This window comes from Cinclus cinclus, chromosome 5, assembly GCF_963662255.1.
Source record: "Cinclus cinclus chromosome 5, bCinCin1.1, whole genome shotgun sequence".
Taxonomy (NCBI): Eukaryota; Metazoa; Chordata; class Aves; order Passeriformes; family Cinclidae; genus Cinclus; species Cinclus cinclus.
The window spans coordinates 22599546-22612162 of record NC_085050.1 but is presented as its reverse complement, the minus strand read 5'-3'; the positions used below and the strand labels follow the sequence as shown (position 1 = coordinate 22612162).

The 12617-nt window shown below is 36.5% G+C and overlaps 1 protein-coding gene across 1 annotated transcript in view; it reads left to right on the top strand.

Annotated features, from left to right (window-relative positions):
• The window catches only part of RFC1 (replication factor C subunit 1), a 33845-nt gene that overhangs the window by 12629 nt on the left and 8599 nt on the right, over window positions 1-12617 (top strand). The window contains exons 4-14 of the mRNA XM_062493458.1: window positions 4023-4255; window positions 4980-5054; window positions 6845-6922; window positions 7246-7330; window positions 7427-7501; window positions 7544-7659; window positions 8717-8824; window positions 9341-9520; window positions 9858-9962; window positions 10954-11350; window positions 12255-12364. Of these exons, the coding sequence (XP_062349442.1) occupies window positions 4023-4255; window positions 4980-5054; window positions 6845-6922; window positions 7246-7330; window positions 7427-7501; window positions 7544-7659; window positions 8717-8824; window positions 9341-9520; window positions 9858-9962; window positions 10954-11350; window positions 12255-12364 (1562 nt within the window). The remainder of the gene's footprint in view (window positions 1-4022; window positions 4256-4979; window positions 5055-6844; window positions 6923-7245; window positions 7331-7426; window positions 7502-7543; window positions 7660-8716; window positions 8825-9340; window positions 9521-9857; window positions 9963-10953; window positions 11351-12254; window positions 12365-12617) is intronic.

The window sequence follows — 12617 nt, the reverse complement described above, 5'->3', positions numbered from 1 at the left end:
ACAACTCAGCAGTACAGAAATTTAATAAATTAATAAAATACATTGTTCTGAAGGCCCTCTGAGGAGCTGTCCTATGCTGCTTATTGCCATTGTCCCTGCCTACAATAGATTGGTCCCTTTTTAGAGTGGCTGAGGTAATTCCTGTACCCAAGCCTTTTAAAAGGAATTTATGTTTAAAACAGCCTAGATAATTTTCATCAGCCTCAGTTTGGGAACAACCACAGATGTTGTTCAATAATCAACAGGTGAAACTCTTCTGAGAAAGAGTGAGGGTAGGAAGGAGGAAGAGGAGTAACAAGGAGTTACAAGTGACCTGCTGGCATTGGTTTATTAACATAATTGTGCTATTGCTGGAATGGTGTTTAAATGAAAGCCAGCTGTGCTTTAACGTCATGGAGCAGCTCTTAAAACCCCCAGGATGACAGTTGTTTGTTGCTAGGGAAGTTTGTCCTCCTACATTGCCTGGCACAATAGATCCCTGCCTCATGTGAAGTGTTTACATACAAAATAATTAAAAGCAATCTCCTGATTGTCGCTGCCTGTGTGTTCCATTGATCACATGATTAGATTTCCCTTTGTCACATGCACTTGATTTCCAGAAGCCTCAACTAAAATATATATATAGTCTTTGCTTGTGTTTGTAGTTCTGAGGTGATCCTGGAAAAAATAAAGTGTATGTTCAGGATATTTTTTCATTGTGTAGCACACAAAAATGGATCACTGTAAACAGGAAATACTGTTCTTGGAATAGTCATGTTCTGCTATAGAAAGGTTTTGCAATAGAAAAGTCATTTCGTTGATGGTGAAATTGATTCCTAGTTCTCAGTGAAGTTCATGCTCCTGTATAAGGCTGTCTCAAGGTTTGCCCAGCAACTCCTGTAAGAATGCAATTAATATACAATTTTTACAAGTTAAAACCCAAATTTTCACTTGTATTTTCCACAAATTGTTGACTTGCTTGTATGAAAAAGAACACATCTTTTTCCTTTTACAGGTCACGTGTTGACAAACATTGACCTGATTAGTGCAGCAGCAATAGTATGACTCTTGGCATTTTCAGAGCTGTAAATAAAGTTGCCTTCATGCTTGTAAGGAGACTGGAGGTGTGCAGCTGATTAACTTTGCTGTTCACTTCTGTGGCAGTAGGTGCAAAGGAGCAGTTTGTTTCAAGGAAGAGTGTCAAGTTTTGCTGGAAAAGTTGGTGCTTATCAGTACTTGAAATAAGGGGAGTGCCTGGAGATCAGGTGAATCTGTGATGTGTTTATAATTTCCTGTACCTAGGATGGAACTGTAGCCTGAGTGTCAGTCCCCTAAAGCCTCTTTTGAAACCCACTTAATAGAATCAGGCTGGTTTTGTTTCCTAATAACAACTTCCATGTTCTCATTCTCCCTTTTCTTTATTTACATTTATCAGTGACTGTTCATAAGTGAGTCTCTTGTCTGTCTTCAGTCACTGCTTGCACTCAATAAATGCTTCTAATCCTGTCATTTCTTGGAGCAACGTAATTAAAGCCAAGTTCTAACTATTGATAATATGTAGTACGGCTAAATAAATTACTTGAGTCCACATATGATTAAAATCCTATTGTATTTACTTTCTGCTTAAGAGAAAGCAATATCCTGCTGGGTTTTATTGCTCTTTATGGTTATAAGTGAATAATGAAAAAAAACGATATTGCATACAGATCTTTTGATCACAGTAATGATAAGTAAAAATTCTTTTTAGCATTGACCAGTCCTTATTTTAAGAAAAGCTAGGAGCAGGGGGGCAGAACATGATTTGTATAATCTTTAGATAAATAATTGTAATTACATCTTCATTAGCTGCTGATTTACAGTAGCAGTATATTTTACTCCCACAGTTGGTTTTTTTTTTGTTAGACTGAAAAATTTGAACGAACCAAAAATATTCTTGAAATTGTTTGAGATTAGCAATCTCCTATTCAGACTTGAAACTGTTGTAAATTAGGAACATCTAGTGTCCAAATCTCCCTGACATGCCATAATTTGTTAAATTGAGCTGAATGGCAGAAGGACATTTACTGCTGCATTGGGAAAATAAATTGTGCTGAGAACAGTAAAGCTTTTAGCTAGTGTAAAACTTGCCACTGTTAGCTGAGGGCCTGGGATTGAATTTTCTCTTCTGTATATTGCTTTGTGAATTGAGTTGGCTGAAATGGTACTTTCTCTTGGATAAATTTTTATCTTCAGGCATACTCAAATTAACTGCTCAACCAATCTACCCCCTTACAGATGCATCTTTGTGTTAGTTTTTTCCCTCTCTGAACTTTCTCTCCCAGCAATAGGTGGAATCCTGCTTGGTTCTCATTATATTCTGCATAGTAAGTGCTCAATAGCAGCAAGTTCTGACTAATGCCTAGAACACTCTAAAACACTGCCATCTGTTGAGAACAAGTGAAACAAAAAATAATTGTTTCCCTCCATCTTTGTCTAGAATACAACAAAGATAAGAGATGACAGACATATAACATCATCTAAACAAAGGGAAGCAGTAAGAAAAATTTTTATATGAAAAGAAATATGGAGATTTAAATTAGGGGTTGCTGGAAAATGAATATGTTTTTGTGATAATGCTGTCAGTTTAAATTCTGTTAAAAAACATGTTCAGAACAATCTGTGTTTATGATATGTTGAGGAGAGTGTCTAAAACATCTCTATTTTGAGAAAAATAAAACTAGACTTCAGTTAGAGGCATGCAAATAAAACTGCCTCTGTTTCTGTTCCTCTCTAGTCTTTCCACTGCTCTTTTAGTGTGTCTGATGTTAATTTTGGGGATTTTCTCTCTGTTTATTTGCTCGCTTCGAGTCTGTAGAAGAATTCACAGAGATGGTGCTTTTATCATGAGTCAGAAGATTGTCCAGTGATGTTTGTCTTCTGTGTTGTTGTATTAAGATGTGGCAATGCCTCAGTGAGAGGGTTTCATTTCTGTAACTCTCAGTAAGGCTTCACAACATGACATAAAACTCTTTGAAGTCCTTGGTATTAATTTTTTGTTGATTGATTGACTAGATGAAGAGTTTGGGTTCAGAATGAATAAATGGCCATCAAACCCTCTTTCTTTTTTCATTGCTGGGCAGACCACGTCCTGGTTATTAGAGAAGAGTCCAAAAAGGAGAGATTAAAATTTTCTTTGGAGGTCTGGGGACTAATTCTTAGTAAGACTATGCCACTTTTCCTCCTCATTTCAAACTGAAAAATCCATTTTGTCTTGCTGATCTTGTCTGATTTATGTGTTCTGTGAAACTGCTGTATTTCTTTGAATTGGTTTTGACTGTACTGTAAGGAGAGTTGTAGAGAGCTCGTAGAATCTCTGAGAGGGAAAAAGTGAGAAATGGCATTGAAATGTTTTTGCTAAAACATTCCTAAATTGTAAGCAAGACTTTAATTAGGAAGCTTATCCAAGTTTTGGTTTTTTTTGTTTTTTTTTTTTTTTTTTTTTTTTTTTTTTGGTGAAGAATATGTTCTGGTATTTTTCCTTGGTTTGTAACGTAAGATGGAGAGATTCTTAAAAATCCATGTCTACAAAGCCTATATTAGCTGCTTTGTTGATGAATACTATAAAGTAATGAAACAAATGTGCCTTTGTGCTTCAAATAAAACATGAAAGAAGAGTTGTGCTGTTAAATTTGACATGCATTAATTAAGGAGAGAGTTCAAATTTCTGTCTAGATTTTGTTTGTTGTTTGCCCTGTTTAAGAAGGGAAGGCATTTCTTGTGAACTTCTCTAATTGAGAGGTAATGTATGAGCACAAGTAACAAATGTCATGTCATTTCAGTACTGAATCTGTTCAGACTTGAGTTCTGCTATTAAAGTTGTTAAATACTACATGTTGTGCAACTCAGCCTTTTTTTCCAAAAACTTTTGAATGCCTGTAGCATTTTTTTAGGATCTAAATCATCTACATTTAGGATGTAATGTGCCAAAATAGTTCTCTTGGCAGTTCCATTATTAGAACTTGAGTTCTGTGTCCCAGAGGTAATGGAATTCTCTTTGTGTTTAGATGAAGATGATGATTTTGCCAGTGAAAGAATTTCCCTGAAACCCAGGGAGAACGGGACATCAGGGGTTGGTTGTCCTGGAACATATTCTGTGAAAAAAGAAGCGGCAAAACCACAAGCTAAAAGCAAACCCCTCTCTCCAGTGAAACAGACTCCCACCTCTGCACTTGATTTCTTTGGGACGAGGAGTGTCCAACGCTCAGAAAAGAAACTGGTAGCAAGTAAAAGGAAAGAGGTGAGTAGTGATGCTGTTCCTTAAGGCTGCCTGTGTGTCTGATGGCAGCTCAAAGTGAACAGTTTGACTGCAAGGAAGTACTTAACTGGTGCTCCTGTCTTGTGTTACTTAGTAATGATCACTCACATAGAAGTTGAGCTCTGGTGATACATGTGTGGACAGCAAGTCCTCAAATACAAGTTTGGAATAGCAGTTCTGTGTTGGATAAGATAGCACAAAGTGGGTGTTTTCTTATTGCCCCTTCTCAAGTGACTTTTCTTGAATTCCATTAAGTTTTCTGAGGTTAGTGAGCAGAAGGGATAGCTTATATTTGAGGGTGGAGGGCAGGCAGGAGAGGGAGGAATAAGATTGTTTTCCCAAGCTTTATGGTGCACATATTCATGGAATAACAAAGCACAAGTGAAGTAAAAATTCCCAGTGTAGTTACTGATGTATTTTTCAAGTGGGCCAACTGTGATAACTTCAGAGATGTTCAGCATTGTTTGAAGAGTTGAGATATTTGTATTATAGCATGGTCTTGTTTTGAATAATAAAATCTCTTGAAAATACCCTTGTTTAATAGTGTTTAGGTTAGAGAGCTAGAAATTAATGCTGCATGTCTCATTCACAGTTCTTTTCTAGAAGCATACAGAGTCTGTATGTATAGAATCTATACATACTAAATTATTATAATTGACACAGTAATGGGGCAACTAAACGGTTGGGTTTTTTTTCTTTAATATAGCCTTCACAGAGCAGAGACAGCACACTAGATGATGAGGCCATTGCTAGGCAACTGCAGCTTGAAGAAGATTCAGAGGTAAAAGCTCTACAAATTTAATGCTCTATATCAAGAGCAGTTTGTTTAACTTAAAATTGTTTGTCCTTAAGAAATTAAGATGGGTTTTCTAGGTATGCTATAACTAAATGTAATAAAATTCATTGATGTGTGCAAGCCTGGTCACACAGTTATTTTTATAGGCATTATTTCAGTTATGTAAATAGAGTGTATCACTTAATCTATTTTGTCTTTATGCAGACTTTCTCTATGTGTGCAGCTGATGTGCTTCTAATAATCCTGCCTTTAACACAAAATTCACTTTCTGCTTCCTCATGTTTTGTTGGTGTTTTGCATGGTGTTCTGTTCTTTTCATTCTCTGGAGTGAAAAATTAAAAGTCATTGCCATCTGTGATCTGTTTTACTTGTCTTCTGAATTTTATTATAGTTGAGAAAAATGTGAATGACCCTTACATGTCTTAAACTTTCATATTTGAATCAGTACTAATATGAGAGGAAGGTACACTTACCCATACTTCCTTGCTTTTGGGAAAATTTGATTTCCCACATATATTTGTGATATTGAGTATTGTTTGGAATAAGTAGATGGTACAGACAAATCTGCACCTCTGAAGGTAAGGATGAGAGTAAATGGATCCAACTTTACCCTAGCAGAAGGTTAACCTGTCAGGAAAAATAAGATGATGTCTTTCATTTGAACTGATCTTATGTATAACAGTCAAGAGTTTCTGTGCATTGAAGTACTATATATCAGGTGTATCTCTGCCTCATTCTGCTTTGCATTTGGTGGTCACTGCCCTTTCCCTTTCTCACTGTACAAAGGGAGGGTGGATTTCACTGTTAGGAACACATACAAACAATGGCTGTGGCATACTGGTTTTAGAACATCTTCTATTGGGATCTTAGACCATGGCATCTTGGATTGCAGTTATGAAAGTAATTCTGTTGTTCTCTTGTTGAAACAATGGTCAGTATTTATTGATAGCAATCACTATTCATGAATAGAAATGGTTTTCCCCAAGGCACCATATTGGACAGGAAAGGTAACTGAAGCATCAGTTATCACTGGAGATGTCAGGTTTATGTTGTTAAGTGGAATGAAAATGAAACCAAATTGACTTTGGTGGGGTTTTGTACAATTAATAAGTAACTTTTATAGATGTTGTGCACTTTTTTTTTCTTACTGGTTTTTCTATCAGAGAAAATCAGTTGTATAAATAATAGAAAGCTAAAGTATATTTCCTTCCCTAAAGTAAATATAACTGACACTAAGAGCAGGGCTAAGGGCAGTAGTTAAACTCTCCAAAACAGACAGAATATATATATATATATATATATATATATACACACATATATATATTACTAGTAGTATTAGAAGAGAACATTAATTCTGGAGACATCATAACTTTTAACAGGCATTGTTACTACTTGTCTTTTGGGACTGCTTCTGATAAAGCCAACAGGTTACATCTTGTTGCAGGCTGTTTGTTAGGAGGTGCTGCCTTCAAAGGTTGATTACTTAAAAGAAAAGGATACACAACATTAGGAAATATGAACAAAAAACTCATTTGAAAACAGGTAATATAGGTATAATAATGTTTCTAGTACAACAAATCCATTTTTCTCACTAGATTTAACTAGTCTTACTTTCTGGGGGAAACAAGTAATTCAGTGCCATTTCCAGAAATTTATTTGCCTCTGGTAGGACCCCCTTTTTCCAGCTATGTACTTGCTTAGAGTTTTTAAAAAATATGCTAGATTTAGAACTTGTTCGGTATTAGCCTGAAATTTTTTAAAAATTTTTCTTTCAGCTGGAGAGACAGCTGCATGAAGATGAAGAATTTGCAAGAACTCTGGCCATGTTGGATGAAACACCACAGAAGAAAAAGGTGGAATTCTTTTTAAACTTAAGCTTTTAGGAATTGCATCGCTGGGAGTGTTCTTATTTAGACATCTTTGTTTTGAGACTTCCATACAAATTCATTAAAAACAACAGGAGAGTGTGTTCATGTAAAGAAAATACTTTTTATGCTTCCCTCTTGGCTTTTCCTTGCTCAGTAGAGGGTGTCCTGCCTAGTCAGACAATGTGTGCTGGATACCTCTGTTGGGATGGTATTTTAAGTTCTAGTCAAAATTAAGTGAAGTGTGTTGCTGTATCTCAGTGGTAGCTTGGGACACACATCCCTGACTTTGGCATTGTGTGTTTGCTTAGGCTCGGAGAGATACAGGAGAGCAAACAGTACTGAGCATCAACAGCAGCCCTAATACAACAACGGGATATAAGCAGTCAGAAAGAGGTAGGACACAGTAACTGAAAAGCATTGCACTAATTTGTAATATTAATGAGATACATTTTTTCTATATGAGCTCTTCTCCCTCTGCCTCCTTCTAAGTGAAAGCAACAGAGTCAGCTGGTGCAGCCAAGAATTACTCTGCAAAGCCACAAACTAAATCTGAACAGTTGAAAGGTTCTTGTGTATCCCCACAATCATCTGATGGGAAAAAAGAAGAGATTGCTGAAAAGGAAAGAGGTGCTCAAAATTCACTATCAAGAGAAAAAATGGCTTCAGGGAAAGAAGAGAAGGCAACACCAAAGAAGGAGAAGGTTTCTCCCAAGAAGACTGAGGTAGGAGCTGTCAAAATTAATTTACGTGTCTTGGTGGAATTTGCAGGAAAATAGGTTTCATGTATTATCGGTGTCACTGTTGTAACTTGGTATTTTGAATCTCCTGGGCAGGTTTTAAGGATTTGAATTCTGGTTAGACTGTAAGTTCCTTCCTTACAGCAGCTGTAAAACTGTGTGGAAAAAATTATCTGGTAAAGTGTAAATTAAAGAGATGAAGGACCTGAGGTTCTCTAATGTCCATTAAGGTGTGTGGGTACACTACAGAATAAGTTCCGTGTTTTTTCTTGTTTAACTTTGGTGGAAAATAGAATGCAAGAGTTCTGATGCTTACTTAGTGAGTGAAAACTTACTTATGTGAGTGTGGTGACCTTGAGGATCTGTTCTGTGGTTAGAATGATAGGTGGCATTGTTTAGAGATTTATATTTCTCTCCCTAGTCTCTTATTTTTTCTTATTATTGATACACCATGTATAAATAGAATTTAGTATTTTTTTATCTGATTCAGTAACTATTTGTTGAACACTGGCAGCTACTGGCAACGTTAAAATGTACTTTTTAATCATACAGTACAAAATACCCCATTTTGACAATTAAATAACAGCTGTAATTAGAAGGGATAGCCTGCACCTCCTTTTGAGCTGAGTTTTTAATGGTTGTTTATTGATTGAGAAGCTTAAGTGTCTCTTAAAGTCTGCTTCATAGGATTTTTACTTTTATGTAAGTGTAGATCACAAATTAAATAGGATGTGAATTTAAAGCGACAGTTTATTAGTTAAGTGAGTATGTACATGTGCAATACACAAATCTACAGAAACCTGACAATAAACAATGGGTATATATTTTTTAAATATTTCTAAAGGAACAAGAAAAAGCACCTCAACACAAGCACCAAAAGCTAAGCAAGCTTCAGTATTGCATGTTAATAGATTAAAAACAAGTGTTTGAACTTGCTTTTCCTTTGATGCATGAAAATGTCTTAAACTGTGAAGCTTGGGTTTATTTTGCTGTTTTTATATATGTAATGTATATGTTATTTTTTTTCCCTCTCCTGACCCAGTCTATAAGTCCTGAGGACTCTGAAAAGAAGAGAAACAATTACCAAGCTTACCGAAGCTTCCTTAATCGTGAGGGTCCAAAAGCACTGGGCTCCAAAGAGATACCTCAGGTAAGTTTGGCTACAGGGTTCTACATATGAAGTGGAGTGTTTGGTAGACCTACTGCTGTAAGTGGTTTAATAAGTATCGACTTAACTGTTTAAAGACTGGTATTTATTTCCCACTGGAAGAATGTATTAGAAAAACCTAGATTGTAATGCAAAGCAGTGACTAAATGTAAGGAAGTGTACTAAAGAATTTGTATTCAGAACTGGGTTTAGGAAGTCAGGATGATCAGAAATAGTTACTGGTCTTAAAGGTGAAGATTGCTGTCACTCATTTGACTGACATGCTGTGCTTGAAGCACAGAGTGCTACAAGTATAGTCAGGTAAACAGTGTGTGAAATTTTATTGGTAGCTATTCTTATTTGAACTTTTAGAATTATTACCTAGCTAGGTACGATAATCTTATTTGTAAAGTTTCATAGGGTACTTGATGTGGTAGAGGGTTAAAATAGCTGATGTTTAAGAGCTGTTTGGTAGAATTGTACCAATAATGGCATTTCATGCAATCCTCTGGTTCTCAGGGAGCTGAAAACTGCTTGGAAGGCCTGACATTTGTAATTACGGGTGTTCTGGAGTGTATTGAGAGAGATGAGGCCAAGTCTCTGATTGAACGTTATGGAGGAAAAGTAACTGGCAATGTCAGCAAGAAGACAAATTACCTGGTGATGGGGCGAGACTGTGGCCAGTCCAAATGTGAGAAGGTGAGTGTGTGTTCCTGTGCCTGGCCAAAGGCAAAGTGAAGCTGAATTGTTCCTCTCTTAACTGGTAATTTCCAGTATCCCTGCCAACAGGAAGCAGTACTAACAATAAAGTACATTTTTAAAATGGAAAGTTGCCAAGTGGTTTACAGCTTTGCTTTGCTATTACATCTGCATACATACAACACATACACACACACACGTGTGTATGTATATCTATATCTATATATCTAAACTCTTGTGTTTCTAGTCATAGTTTTTTACTGGAAAACACTTTGAAATGCATTATGTGAATCTTAATGTAACCTGACTTCACATTTAATTCTTTCTTTTGTTCCAGGCATCAACTTTGGGCACAAAAGTTATTGATGAGGATGGTCTGTTTGATCTTATTCGAACTATGCCAGGCAAAAAGTCCAAATATGAACTGGCAGCTGAAACAGAGGTATGTCTATAATAAACTTGGGGGATTAGGTTTTTTTTTTTGCTTTGGTTTATTTTTAATTGAATTTGTTTTCTGTTCCAGTAATAGTAACACAACAATCATCAGTTTTACCTTTTAAGTTAAAAGTGAAAAATGTTGGTTTGTGCTTAAGACAAATGACTCTACTTGGGACCTAAAGGTATTTTCCTACTCTGACATCATTCTGCATTTTAGGTACCTGACAGAGCAGGTAATTGCATCTCGTTAGATGGTATCAGGTTGAAACAAGGAATATTCATTAAGTCTTTGGAATTAGATTTAATTGTGACTGATCCCATGTGGTACCCATATAGGCCCAGGAATATGTAAACTACTGTATACATAACAGATCTTGTCTTTATGTGGTACTTGAACTAAGAATATTAAAGGGAATTTTTTCAGGCAATACCAAAAAAGAGGTAACAAATTTTTTGTGCACATTTAAATCTAGGTTGTAGTGGCTGATAGAATGTTATTAAAATCTCTGCTAGCTCTAACATGTGGTGCATTCAGTACAGACATGCCTTATTTATTCAAAGATATCATTAGTGTCCCAGGGAAAAGCAACTCCGAGCTTTATTAGCTGATCACTTCCACTCCCTTTGAATTGTTTTGGGTTGAACAACTTCTACAAATGTGGTTTTGCAAGAGCTTCAAGGATGTCTGACCCATTTGTTCCAACCTGACAGTGATTGTAGGATGCCTCAGGCTTTGTGAATAAGGGGACTGCTTTTGGAATGACCAGAACACTTCCCACCTCTTTTTTGTGGGTAGAACTACAAGAGCCTGGTGACAATTGTGTTTAGTAGCCATGCTTTATTTCTCAGAGAGTATTTCTGTATCTGCTCATGAAGTTTTTTTAATCAATACATAAGCTTTGTCACTTTCTAAGCACTCCTGTAAGTCTTTAAATAAATATGCTCTTTATTTACTGTATTTTTAAAATTTCTTTTTTTTTTTTCATTTTCCTAAGGCAAAGAAAGTGGAGTCAAAACCCAGAAAGACACCACAGAAAGCTGAATCTGGAAAAAGGAATTTTAGCCCCTACAAAAGGGAAGCTAATAATAAAAAATACAAGTCTACTCCTGAAAAGGGAGATGCCATCAGATCTCTCAGGAAAGAAACCACAACTGTTCGAAAACTTACGGACTTTAAACGTCAGACTGTAGAGGATAAAGAAGACCCAAAGCCTAAGGGGAACTTGGTTTCTGAGGTTAATGAAGATGGTACAGAGAGATTGCTATGGGTAGATAAATATAAACCTGTATCTCTTAAGGCAATTATTGGACAGCAGGGTGAGCAAAGCTGTGCCAATAAACTGCTCCGATGGCTCAGAAATTGGCACAAGAATATCTTGGAAGATGGACAAGGTGAATGGTTTATTTTGGTTTATTTTCTCTGTGTTCTTTCATGCTAATCATGCTTCTTAGTTCCTTAGACCAGTGAGGGCCTGGATGGTAGCAGAGCAACTCTAGAAATTGGGAATAAGGCTACAGTCAGGTGTGCTTTTAGCAGCACTTGAGTCAGAGTTTGTTTTTTTTGTGAACTAGTTGTTCATTTACTACCCGCCTCAAAAATGAGCAGAAAAATGTGTCTCAAAAGATTTTTTTCCCCAAGTCTTTGGTTTCATTTTTACAAAAAACCTCAAAATATCCTAGCTGTGATGTATCTAAAAATGGCCTTGTGTTGAGCCTATTGATTTCTTCCTCAGTAAGAAGAAATAGGTTAGAGACTGCCAACAGTGAAGATATAGGATACATGCAAGTCTGAAGGGCTGCTGTCACGTGTAGGGATGAATTGTCAAGGTCCTGGCTCTGGCAAGAAGTGCATATATCAAGTAGAGTTGTCATCCTATAGACAGACAGGGTTATTTTGTGTTTAAAAGAGGGTGTAAGTTTTAGTTCAGCCATAGTGGGGTTTTGTGTGTGGTGTGTTTGGGGTTTGGCTTAATTTGTTTGTGGTAGTGTGTGGGTTTGGGGGTGGTTTTTTTACATATATGATACGGTTGTAAGGAGATTGCTGAAATGGTTGTATTACATTAATAGCACTTTTTTGGTATTTTTCAGTTCAAAGTCACTGTAAGCTGGTTTAAGCTGCTTTTCCCCGAGTGGCTGGGATGCAGCTGTGTATGCATCTTTGGATGTTCTTATTGGGCCTTAAATGAGGAAAAATTCCAATGATACTTGATATCTTCAGGAGCATGCAGTTTGTTTTATAATTACATATATAGGTAAAACCTGATTTATTTTTTAAATTTGTTTGGTTGTTTTTTAGCAAAACCCAGTAAAACTGGAAGCAAAGATGATGGGACAGGCTTTAAAGCAGCATTACTCTCTGGTCCACCTGGAGTTGGTAAAACTACTACAGCTTCTTTAGTTTGTAAGGTGAGTTCATAGCAATGATTGTTCCCAGCACTTCTTTGTTACGTATTAATTCTGATTTTGGATACAGTGTGTGGGTGGGTATGCTCTGAATGAGCAGGGTCTGCTCTCAGCCAGGTTGTATCTGCTCAGAACAGGGTTACAGGTGAAAGTGTGGCTGTTTAAATACCTTTATCAGGTCTGAAGTGAGAACGTACCAATGGGTGTCTGCATTTCTTTCTGTTACATTGAGAAGAAGCATATCACAGTATGTTGA